The following is a 13,319-nucleotide window of genomic DNA, read 5'->3' as shown; positions in this document are numbered from 1 at the left end:
AATCTTAGTCATTGGACTAATAATATTTTCATTTTACAAAATGCAATTTTTATCTTTAGGTTCTAATTTATGCATCGACTTATAATTGGTCTTTAATTTATCGTATTCACTATTTTATTCTTTGTGATAACGCATTCCATATTAATCTATTTTTTACTGCATTTTTAAAATTATTATTAAAAGAATTAATAACACTTTTTATCCTTTAAACATTATTTTGGTAAGAACATGCTTTTATTTTCTAAGGTTGATATTGCACTTCCAGGTTTAAAAAGAATAATAATATTATATTTAAGTTAAAAAATGAAAATATTATCTTTAATTTAAAGAATAATATTTTATTACTATAGGATATCATTTCAAAAAAATAATAATTGTCTTCATATTATTTCTCATAATAATAAATCATAATAAATCACTTTTTAAATTAATAATATTTTCATTTGAAAAAAAAAATTATACTTTTTTATATTTCAAATTAATACTCTCTTTTTACATTTTATTATTCCAATAACGCTTACACATCTAAGTAGTTTTCTGAAAAAATTAAAAAAATTATTATCTTATTTTATTTTCATTTATTATTATTGTTGTTGTTGTTGTTATTATTATTATTATTATTATGTACATGTCTAATTGGTCTTATAGGAGTGGAGTAATGCATGTCCTATTATGATTTCAATATAATTAGTTAATTTTAAATATTAGATTTGTTATGTGTTCAATAATTTTACATTTTTTGTTTTCCTAATTTTTTAAAAATATATTTATAATAATTTGTAAAATTTTTTGCATAGATTTATGATTATTTTTACATTTATCATATGTATTCTTTTAATTGATATACATCTTAAAATTCATATCTATCACATTAGAAATACAGTAGTACTTTCAATAGGGAATACGTGCCTTGCACGTGAGCTCTTATCTAGTATATTAAAATTAAGAAAATGTCTAAACGCAGGCACGAGTTAGGCCTCCCCGCGGACAACATCCTACGTGGAAACAAAAGGCACAGTTTTGAGTAAATAAAACGGTGCGTTTTGTTTCCACTCTTATGGCTGCCTGCGTGAACCAAAACCCGGCATTTTGGATTTCTTCTAAGATCCGTCTCCCTCCCTCCCTCCCACGAACTCTCTGCTCTCCCAGGGCGATTTCGAATCCCTCTTCCTTTCGTTTCCCATACTCATCGAATCTCCTCTTCATTTCTCAAATTTTCTTCCCCTTTCTTATTCTTCGTTTCCTCTTTCTTCCCCTAACGAGTCCCTACCCGATCTCGCTCCCAAAGATAAACCTAACCCTAACGCACCTGTGCGACGCCGAGGAAGATTCGCGCTCCAGCGATCCACCAAACGGCGCCATCCGAGGTTACTTTCGTTTCTCCTTATGATTTCGTGGTGCTTTATAAGTTCTAATTGTTGTTTCGCTGTTAGCCCTGAATCATTGTATGTATTTTATAGTAGATTGTATGTGTTTTTATAGTATAAGTTCTAATTGTTGTTTCGCTGTTAGCTATTTATTTTGGATATAAGGAGATTATTGAGCCTATACTTCTGCTAGCAACAAGGCAGGCGTAGATTGGTATGAATAGCTATTTTTTTTGGATTGAAGTGGGTTCCTGATTAGTTTGATTCAAGGGAGATTGGGTTTCCTAAATGGTTGGTTCCATTCAATTAGTTTGCATTCCACGTCTTACATACAGGCATGAACATCATATTATAGGAAACAGAAAGAAAAATTACTTGTCAATGTATATGTACATCATGTAGTAACAAAAGCAGGATGGGCATTCCATCAACCATCACCCTGTATTTTCCCTGACTATCCATTTCATTCTTCTTTTTCATATATAATGGAAATACTAATAGAAAGACCAAATACAAAGAATTGAATTGAGTGTCTCCAAAGCCCTAATATGAGATATATCTTCCTTTTTTATTTAATAAATGCCCTAGAATCACACATACTCGGTATGCACATCTTCACTTTGCATGAATTATTAAAAATATGGGTTGCTTCTTCCACAATCTACCCTTCCACATGAAGAGTTGATTCAGGATAAGAATTGATCATGCTTTTGATGTAAGGAGATTATTTTATACGAAACGCATTCCTTGATCATGATCATCATGCCATGATCGATGATGAATATAAAGGAATTATTAGCATGCATGCATTCCTGGCCAGCACAAATTCGATTGACATGATCTTATAAATAGCACAGCTCATTTCTTGCACATATAGTTTCCCAACATTCCTTGAGAGTTAAGATCAAGTCAACACCAATCCAAGCGGCAGATATATAATCCCCTCGTATTCATTAACATTAATTTCCATCCATCAAATCAACATCGATCATGTTATTATAATTGATTTTAATGCTACATGAAATAGAATTAGTTCTACCTGCCCAAGTTAAAACCATGGATATCAAAGTCTCCATTGTAACTTTGAACTTAAAACTCTGCCCAACACTATATGATAGCTTCCAAAGAACTATACTAAGATATCTACAAGAATACCCCTACTGAGTTAATTCAAACTTAATGCAAAGAAAACAATCCTACTCTCTCACATACTTAATGCTATCTTTTAAAAGAAAAATCAGAGAAACAAGAATCTTTTAATTGCTAGTGCTTTAGATTTCAATATGACAGCATCATCGTGTTTACACCTTGGTTTGTTTATTAATTTCCAACTTACCTCAACCTGATTCTTCAGTGAATGGACATAATTGATAATTTCATCCAACATCGCTGCCATTCCCATTGTCTGTGAATTTCAGGGTCATATTACAGAACATATACACTTAAGCACACAAACAATTAATGCAAGCATGAACTCACATATACACATAAAAATAACAAAAAGAATCTACCTTGCGGCATCCAGGAACTAGGTCTTGCAAGCATCTCAACTTGTAATTGATTTTTTGCCTTCTCACCTGATCCAAATAAATGGTATTGCATTTCAACTTCTCATGGATTTTGCAAATACATTCGATCAATAACATACAAATATACCATTGAGCTGTCAATTGTGACTATCAGTAGCTTGGCCTCTTTTTGCTCTAACATGAATGCCTTCCTCTTGTTTTTCCTCTTCATCCTCACTGCTTGTTGACAGCTCCAGTACTTTTCTCTTCTTGCTTTCCTGGAAAACGTCATTTGTTGATCTTGAGGTATGAAGGCTTGGCAATTCATTTTGGCAGTTGAGGTGTGAAAGATTCTTGTCTCTCTGATTTTTTTTTTTTTAAAAGATAGCACTAGAAACACCTCTTAGTTAAACATGGGGCTAAGTCTCCAAGGCCTAGTTAAGTTGATGCGGTGTTAATGTTATCATATGAGTTAAGAGAACATGTTCAAAATCCAACAACTGATTCATATCAGTATAGTGCTACATAATAGTATATTTTCATGTAAAACACATATGAAGTCTCAAAAGTGGGTAACCTCTAGAAAATGGTCAAGGTTTATAGAAATTTAGTGCAGAGTGAATATGCTGATAACTGACATTATGTCTCACATCTCTTTCAGATTTAGAATGTCGTCATCAGTTGCTTCAACATCATTGCTTAATCGTACATCGAGTAACGTCCCAATGTGCAGTTGTGGGAATCAAGCTGTACTTAGAATATCAAATACTCGAAGAAATCCGGGACAACCTTTCTTTGGGTGTCCACTCTACAACAAAGACGTAGTCGCAATTAATAGTAGTTGCAAGTTTATGTTTTCATATTACTGTAATAATGACAAAAATTTTGACCTCAAGTTGCCTTGATTATTTATTTATAATCAGGGGTTACCACAGTGCAACTTTTTCAAGTAGTCTGATAGTAGTGAATACAAAGAGCAAGCCATTGTAAAGAGAGAAGCAGAAGTATTAAAGAAAGATGAAGAACTTAAAAAGAGAGAAGCAGAAGTATTAAGGCAAGATGAAGAACTTAAAAAAAGAGAAGCAGAGTTCGAGAATAGGGAGTTGGCACTCCATAATGATCACGCCCAGTTTCGCAGTCAAGAAGCCGACATGCTACATGCACGCAAACTATTTCTTATACTTTGGCTAATAGCCATAGTTATTTACTTATATTTGATACTGTCACTGCGTTGACGAGTTTGTATTTATATTTTATAGAAACTTAGCGTTTGTAAGTCGAGACTTTCAAATTATGTATTTGAGACGTTATTCTGATTTGTATAAAATCTTCATTCCTAAGATTTTTTCTACATAATTTTTTCTATATAAACCATCAATGGGTATTAACACTAGATGCGTTTTTTCTACTGCACTTTATCAAAAAAAAAAATTCCAGTTTTTTAAAAACAATGCTAAAATAAAGGGGTTCTTACTTGAAGTTGGAGACCACTACAACTTACTACAATATGGGACTTAGCACATTTATTCTGTTTGTCTGAAAGAGCAATGCTAATTTTTTTAAAAACTCACAGAAGAAATTTTCTCCAAATACAGGGGTTCAAAAAAATAAAACTCACAGAAAAAATGTCAACTACCGACAGATAGCAAAGCAAGATGAAATCTCAGCAAAGGAAGATGAAATCTCGGCAATAAAAATTCGAAGCAAGATGAAAAAAAATCAAAAGAAGGGATTCTTACTTTGACAATGAAATCTCGGCTTCTCTATTTTTTTTCTCAGTTTCTCCCACTTGTTCTGTTTGAAATCTCGGCTTCTCTATGAGAAATTTTCAGTTCTGCCGCTTCACCTCTTCGAATATTGGCTTCTCTTCCTTTCGTTTCTGTTCTCCCGCTTTCTTCTGTCTTGTTTTGCATTTTTTTTTAATTAATTGCTGACGTGGCAAAATGCCACGTTAGTGGCGTCCGCGCGCAGGCACAACGCCGTGCCTGCCTGTAGCAGGACTCTAAAATTAAATCATCTAATTCAAATAGAAAACAAAGCCAAGATGATAAAAGAATATTCAAATCATTTAGTTCCATACACTACAAGTCTACAGAAAAATTAGGAGTTATTTGTAATAAGAATAAACTTATTTTGGTAGAAAATAACTAGTCATAAATAAGTGTTTTTCTTACAGTGATGATAGGGGTAGGCAAATGGCCTCGTTTTGCTTAGGAGACTTATCTCATCTCATATAATCATTACAATTTTCTTAAATTTTTACACAAAATATAATAAATAATTTATTTTTTTAAATTTTAAAATAAAAAATATATTCTTATAATATTTTATTCAATTTTTAAATCTTATCTTATCTCATCCATATAATCAAACGAGTACGGTTTTGCTAGCTCATACACCCAAATATTTTGTTTGTGATGGAAAGAAATAGCCATTATGGTACTTTTTTCTTTTTTCCTAAATTATTACTATAAGACTCCAAACTTGTACTATCTATTTCGATATATCCCACTCGAGCATATTATATAATATTTCTCTTATTAATCAGAAATTGTGCTTATCGAAGTTTTCTAGTTAGAGGAATCGTTCACTTTCATAAAATTTTTTATTTTATTTTATTTCATCTAATCATTACAAATTTTATAAAAAATAAAATAAAAAATTTAATTTTTTTAAATTTTAAAATAAAAATAATATTAAAAAAATATATTCTAATAATATTTTATTTAATTTTTAATTTTTATCTCAACTTATATCATTTACAAAAACAAACTAATTCCAGTTATTTCCTCATCCATACGGCGCATATGGATTCAAGAATCTGGAACAGTAGAAGTGGCATTCGCACGACATCACACACGTTTGTTTATCAGTAAATTAGACTAATGCTATATAAAGTTTTAGGAAAATGCTACTGGAATCCTTTAAAGTTATTGTTCAAAGTTAACGCTTAATTATTTTAACTATTTTATTTTTTTACTTAATAGTTAAAGAAGTAACTATTAATAAAATTGTGTATTTTTTTTAATGATTAAAGATGTTAAAAAAATTATTAAAAAAAATAAAATGAAAGGAAAACAAATAATTTAAATAGACTAGAAAAAGGACCACACAATTTAATAAAAGAAAAGAAAAAGGAGAACCTACAGGAATTTAAGGTGACTTTGTTTAAAAGGACCACGCAAGCTTGCTCATTACAAGAAAAAGTTTATTTATAATTAGATATTTATAATGAAAACGACTATTTATTACGAGAACAGACTTATATCTTATCATAAGTCTTTATGAGAATAGACTTATATCTTATCACTAGTTAAAATTAAGGTTTTTTTTTTGTCTTTTGTCTTGTTGTGGTTGCAGTTGAAAACCTAGATGTTTTATCTTTTATCATGATGTGTTCATCAATGATCAAACGTGGTATATTTGTTTAGTATATGTGAATTAAATGCTAATTAAATTGCTATCATCCTTAATGCTTGAGATGCTAATTGCTTCCTCGACTCTATGCCTCTTAGTTCTAATTAACCACCATTGATTGGTTCGATCTTCCTTAATTTACTCGATCGGGATAGAAATTCGGATTCGATGAAAATTTTTTCCAAAATATCCTACAAAAGCATTTTTGTTTTTATTTTATCATGATATCTTGTTTTCCTTGTAGTGGGTTGTGTTAATATTTTGGACCACTAAGACAAATTATCTTGATAACAATTTGGTTAATTAACTTCTGATCTTTTCTTTCTTCTTCTTCTTCTTGTTCCAACAAATGTAGCCATTTTAATGGTGGGTTGGTAGTTTTTTCCGTCTTATCTTTTTACATTATGTACGCAATATATATTATAAGAAAACTGTTTATTTGTGATCAATTATTTCTAACAAAAATGATTATTTTCTGACAAAATAAGTTTGTTTTTATTGTAAATAATCATTATCGTCGCAAATAGTCCGTCGCATGTAAATATATATACTTATAAATTGTAAATGAATTGAGATATATATAGTTGTTATCATATCTGCATTTTCCTTAAACATATGGTACGTAGTACATGATATACATTTAATGATTGCTGGCTTGTACATGATCAATCATTCAATTAACTATTAAATTTTAAGCACATAAGCTAGACTGGGCTATGATCATCTGGTGAAGGTAACATTCGCATGCGAGTTGCGTATGTGGAAAGAAATTAAAGACATATGTGGTGGCCTCAATTGCGCCAGCTCCACATATACGTGTTACGTGTATGAAGATCAGTTTTGTTTTCCCGTGCCCACACACTCATTCATGAACAAGTGGACAAGAATATATACGAGGCTTGCCCAGAAAATAAATAAAAAAAACGTGGACAAGAATTGTAGTTTGTGGACAAGAAAATAACGAATAATATATATGAAAAAAAAAATTCAATGGAGAATGGTAAAATGTCGTTAGTTTTAAAAGAAAATACATTTTTTGACATCTAGAATTCTTTTTTAGAATCAACCTTTTGTATTAAAAAATCTTTTTTTTTTTTTTCTGCAAGATTCATACAACATTAGCAGCGTTTGAATATTAAATTGAGTTAAATTTTTTATGAATAGTAATGAGTTGAGATGATAGATTGAGTTTTATGGAGTCCACTTAAGATGAGTTTAAATATATTTGAATGCTAAGATGAATTTATATATATTTAACAACCAAACGGGCCTAATTTGAGTTTTAGAACACATTTATATCATGCATACATTATTCAATGTATTTGGGAGAGACTACATCCATATAGTTTTTTTTTTTTTTAAATTTATTTTTTCTCTAAATGTCCTTTTAAGATTAGGCTCATTTTAGATTTTTTTGGGTTTTTTTTTTCATTTTTTTAGGAGTTAAATTCCTAGCTAGAGGTTAATGGGCTTATTTAAAAAGTCAAGGGAGAATAATATATTTTTAGAACTTGTTTAGGGGATAGGATCATAGGAAAAATAATCAAAGGGTTTTTTTTAGATATTTGGGATGGAATAAACCTCGGAATCTTTGATCAGTTTACTTTATTAATGTTAGGACATATGGATATCTATTAATATTGAGAAGTACTACAATCATAAAAAAATTTTGTAAAAATATATTCATAAACTGATATGATTTCATATAATACGATATTAGATTTAATTTATAATAAAAGTTAATTTTACAATCTAACATATATACCGAATTAAGTTATATCAGTTTGTGAATTTATTTTTATAAAATTTGTTTATAGCTAAATCATTTATCATTAATATTAGGCCACGTGAGTTTTGGGATCGGATTATGTATAGTCTTGCACGTCTCTCTAATTTGCAGTACCGTCTGTTGGAGTACTATTCAACATGATCATGTTTAGGCACCTCCTGCCGATGGCTAGCCACAAACTCAATCTTAGGCGTGTCGGATTATATTCTAAATTCCATTTTGACGCGTATCTCTCTCTCTCTCTCTATATATATATTAATGGCCGGTGTTAGGATTTTGAGCAGGCTGGCTTTGCTCCTAATTGCTTGAATCTTGGGACATTGGATTACCTACCAACTCTTTGGCTTCCCACCAGACTAATTTTGACGCGACTATTCGTTTGTTTTAGGTCTCGTTTGAATTTGAAGATGAGTTGAGATGAGTTGTGAATAGTAATGAAATAAGTTATGAATAATAATGAAATTTACGAGTTAAAGTTAATGAATAGTAATGAGATGAATTGAGATAAGTTACAAATACAAATCAGGCCTTAAAAGTTTTTGCATGCGTCAAGAATTTTACACTTTGCATCTTAATATTTGATGATGCATTGTACCATCATGCATAAAGTTCTAAACAGTTAACACTCCAATTCAGTTATGATCAATCTTTAAGGGTTTTAACTTTTTATAGTATGTATATAGAATGTCAGTTTATAATAGTTTCAGAGAACAATATGTCACTTTAAATGGTTTGATCATGAACAAAATACAAAACTCGTAGGTTATGTTTGGACATTTAGATGATATGAGATGAGATGATTTCATTTCAAAAATTTTCATAATTTCTTTTTCAAATATCATTCAAATAAACTTATAAACAAAATACAAAAAATAATATAATTTTTTAAAATTTCAAAACAAGAATTATATTAAAAAATTATATTCAAACAATATTTTAATTTTATAAGATTTTTATTCAATATTTTCTCTTTCATTTCTCAAAACTAAATAAAAATATATTAACTCAAACAATTTCACTACTATTTACAGAAGGAAAAAAACTAATTTACCTCCTAATTGTACCGCTCAATTTGACAGCTTGACAATTTTTTTTTTCTTAATGATTAAGGAAGTAATTTTTAGCAACAAATAGTCAACTTGAGCAGATTACTCTAGACGGCAGAATAGGCCGACTCGTTATAGAATTATCATATCATCTCATTGCCCAAGCACGCCCTTAAGGATCAGATAGTGCAAAGTGTATATTTATGACAAAAACCAATAAATGAAACAAGAGAAGATGGAGGAAGTTGGGTTGAAGTAGTTGTAGCATTTAGCTACAAAATTTAAGTCCCGCTTAAAATTAGGATGATAACCAGTTTTTTCATACGGTACTGAATGGAGACATATCATATAGAACATATATCTTCATGAGCAGTTGTGGTGGAGCCACAATAAAGAGAAAGGATAATGATATACCACCAACTACTTTATAATTTATCTGCAATTTTATATTAAAAAATTATTTCTTTTCACTTTAATTCAAGATTATTGTCCTAAAAACAGTTTACAGTACATGGAAAAAATAATTATTTAATCCTTAGTTGTAAATAGAAATAGATTTTAATATAGAGTTAACTAAAGGGATTTTTTTTTTTTTTTTTTTGGACTGTAACTAAAGGGAATTGGACTGAAAATAGTGTGCAAAAGGACAAAGTCTTCAGAGCAGCTTGCTTCATTATTTTGAAATGGTTTTGGCTGAGTAGAGAAGTGGTGGTCCTCCTGCTAGCTACCTTGTCTTAATGTCTTGATCAAAACGGTCACGGGTATGGTATTCAAAACATCATTTATCACAACTAATAAGATTATACAGTTTTGACATGTGTAATTCTATCCATCTGGATGAGATTAAGCATCTGCCTCCACCATGTTGCACTATTATTTCCCCCATATTACTTTTTATTCACTAATATTTAATTTTTTTTTCAAAAATAATGCTAGATATAATTTTAGGATGTGCAAGTCTTGTACATTAATTTTTTAAAAAATTGAGATTCATTAAAAAGTTTATTTTTCATGTGCGTTTTAGATTTCTTCTACTTTTTCTCAAATGGAGTGGGGTGAAATTTTCATACTCTAAAACTATATAAAATATTTATCTTTTTCTAATATTTAGATTGATTATAAATATTATTAGTAGAAAATATAAATCTTATTTAACTATAGATATTTTATTTATATCTTTTTAGAATATAAAATAAAAATAAAAAGTCGTAGAAAATCATATCCCTATATTTTCTTCTTTTATTTCTCTCTCTCTCTCTCTCTCTCTCTCTCTCTCTAATTTTATTTTTATTTTTCACCTGAGGGCTTGACAATGATCTGATTTTTATTTATTTATTATTTCTAAGTTGGCTGCACCAGACTGGCATGGATCATAAATATTTGGGGGGATGACTTCAGTTTAGTTAGGGTGTGTGAGTTGACCGATTGTCAAAATATTTGAATCTATTGAATTTGCAATTTGCATGTATAATTTTGAAACATGTTCTTTTATTTATATTAAGCCACCTCAGACCTAATTTAATTTGATTATATAAATTAAATATAATTTGAAAGGTCATATGAATAAATTTATGCAATTTCACGTATAATTTTAAGAGAAATAATTTGTACAAATTCTAAATTGATAAATCTCCAACAATCCTTTTATAAAAAGGTGGATCCACATTAAAAAAAATATATAAAAAAAACCATATTCTTTTGATAGTGAAATTCACTTTTTTATAAAAGAATTTGCACAAAATTTATCAATTAATTTAAGACTGTATTTAACATTACTCTAAATTTAAAGTTCGTTGTGCATATAGCTCTTTGTTTCTTTCATCTACACAATAAACAAACTAAAATCCAATGGCTTGGCTAGTCTAATGAAACCAATGCTCTTTTGCGTTGAACCATCACGAGCTGAAGCTAGAGGTTTGCTTGCTGCTGCTTTCTTTTGTAAAGATCCTGGGTTGCATTCTTTATTTTTATTTTTATTTTTTTTTGAGTGTGATTCAAGTCAAGTTATTACTGTTGTATTCTCACATGATCAAAATGATGGAAGGCTTAGAAGCCGATTGGATAGTGAGTTAAGATAAAATGAGATAGTTTTAGATGAAAGTTAAATAAAATATTGTTAAAATATTATTTTTTAATATTGTTATTATTTTGTGATTTAAAAAAATTGAATTGTTTATTATATTTTGTGTAAGAATTTGAAAAAATTGTAATAATGAGATGAGATGAAACACTTTCACTATCTAAACGAAGTAATTTTGTGCATGAAATGAATTTTTTTTTTTTTTAAATTCCGAGAATTGGGTCTTACCAAGTAGCCATATTCTATACCCGTATCCGCTCTCGGGTATGGCGGGTAGGGAATCTGGTTATCGACCCAACAATGACCAATTTGAAACCGGATTTTGGACTGGAAAAAAACTGACCTAAATGAATAGTCAGACTACAAAGTCACGTTTTTCTCTTCAGATTTGTGTTATTATAATTAAAATGTAAAGAATATATATCATTAAGTTAAACTGATAAAATGTAAAGTACATATCTAATTTAATTAATAAATGTAAAGTATTGAGAACTAATGTGTTTAATTAACTCTACTTTTCCCAACATATTTAAATAAATTCATATATGTTATCAACTAACTTAAATATATACATAACATATTTCAATATATATATATATATATGTTTTTATAATAAAGAAATATAAATTAAAAATAATGATAAATAAGCTTGCTTGATAATCATAGGTTTTAGATTGATCGTAATTGAAGAAGCTCTGCAAAATTTAATTACCCTAGAAATTAAGCATGAAGAATGAAAGAAACATATGGGTCTGGTGTAGGTTACATCCACAACTTGGGAGCAACCCTCCTACCACAAGAAGACAGAAAAGCTTCGTCCTCCTCCTGCATGATTGGTGAAGTGTGGGTCTCTTGACTCAGACGAGACATGCGAGGAAATAGGGCCAAGTCATTGTCTCTCTTCCTCTTTTTGCCACCATTTCTGGTCTCTCTTCATTATTTCCAAGTTGTTGTGTTTGTTGACAAATGTCAGTCGTATTAATCGTTTTAGGCAACAAGTGGGCAACAAGGCTTCTTTGTTTTTTTGGTTTTCAATGGATGTGCTAACTTGGCCATGACAAGTAGAGAAACAAGTGGGTGTGTTGGAATGTTGAGAAGTAGAGAAAAAGTTCGGATAGTTTTTAGATAAAATGTTTGAGATGGAAGTTTGATGGATTTTTGTGAAAATTGTGGGTCCTATTATTAATATATATATATATATATATATATATGAGAAATGATAGTTACAGTTGTGAATGTGTAAGTATAGTGTAATTATTTTAAAAAAAATAAATAAATACGAGATCCACCTGAAAATAATAATAATTTTTTAATAGTAGACTCTACTCTTTTTCAAAATGACTGCACGACGTTTACAAAATTATAAGAATCAATAAATTGTTTTGTTTTCACGAAAGAATCATTAGGTGTTTCTAAAATATAGATGATGTGATACTCTCGTCTTATACAGAAACATATAATGCCATTAAAGTGACCTACATAAGTACTCATTTCTTACGACATAATATCTTATAATTGGATAGATATACCACGTATCTGTATTTCAGAACCATCTAATGAATAGTCTATAGTCTATATTCACATGCCGATGCCGCTACCACGTCTTAACAATTTTACTGTTAAGTACTAATTCGCTAAATCTATAGCATATGTAGGACAGGTGAGATTGAGCATCTGTGGAAGAGCTTTGCTGTTAACATGATGCTTGAGCTCTTAAGAATTCAATTGCTGATGGGCTAAAACACAGAAGGCTTACAGGTTGCGTTTGGATGTTGAACTGAATTGAGTTGAGTTGAGATGATAAAATATTGTTAGAATATTATTTTTTAATATTATTATTATTTTAAAATTTAAAAAAATTTAATTATTTATTATATTTTGTATTGAAAATTGAAAAAGTTGTAATGATTAGTTGAGATTAGTTGAGATGGATTTAGATGAGTTGAATAAAATATTTTTAGAATATTATTTTTTAATATTGAGTTAAGTTGAGATGATTTTACATAAGTTGAATAAAATATTTTTAGAATATTATTTTTTAATATTATTATTATTTTGTAATTTGAAAAAATTAAATTATTTATTATATTTCGTATAGAAATTTAAAAAAAT

At 29.3% G+C, this 13,319-nt stretch overlaps 1 protein-coding gene across 1 annotated transcript; it reads left to right on the top strand.

The window, feature by feature from the left end:
* The first annotated feature begins 952 nt into the window (after nucleotides 1–952).
* LOC121241443 lies at nucleotides 953–4,151 on the top strand. The gene is made up of 3 exons (XM_041139223.1): nucleotides 953–1,367; nucleotides 3,537–3,696; nucleotides 3,799–4,151. The coding sequence occupies exons 1-3, from the start codon at nucleotides 1,058–1,060 to the stop codon at nucleotides 3,863–3,865; spliced, it is 537 nt and encodes a 178-aa protein (XP_040995157.1). The 5' UTR covers nucleotides 953–1,057; the 3' UTR covers nucleotides 3,866–4,151.
* Nucleotides 4,152–13,319: the final 9,168 nt, after the last annotated feature.

This window comes from Juglans microcarpa x Juglans regia, chromosome 7S (genome assembly GCF_004785595.1).
Source record: "Juglans microcarpa x Juglans regia isolate MS1-56 chromosome 7S, Jm3101_v1.0, whole genome shotgun sequence".
Classification (NCBI taxonomy): Eukaryota; Viridiplantae; Streptophyta; class Magnoliopsida; order Fagales; family Juglandaceae; genus Juglans; species Juglans microcarpa x Juglans regia.
This window is presented reverse-complemented; position numbering and strand designations above follow the sequence as displayed.

What these genes read in the sequence shown, in the direction of transcription:
- LOC121241443 (XM_041139223.1), top strand. Translation starts at nt 1,058, where the DNA reads ATGGCTGCCTGCGTGAACCAAAACCCGGCATTTTGGATTTCTTCTAAG. An exon ending in ACCAAACGGCGCCATCCGAG is followed by an intron (nt 1,368 to 3,536) that starts GTTACTTTCGTT and finishes CATCTCTTTCAG; the next exon opens with ATTTAGAATGTCGTCATCAG. An exon ending in GTCCACTCTACAACAAAGAC is followed by an intron (nt 3,697 to 3,798) that starts GTAGTCGCAATT and finishes ATTTATAATCAG; the next exon opens with GGGTTACCACAGTGCAACTT.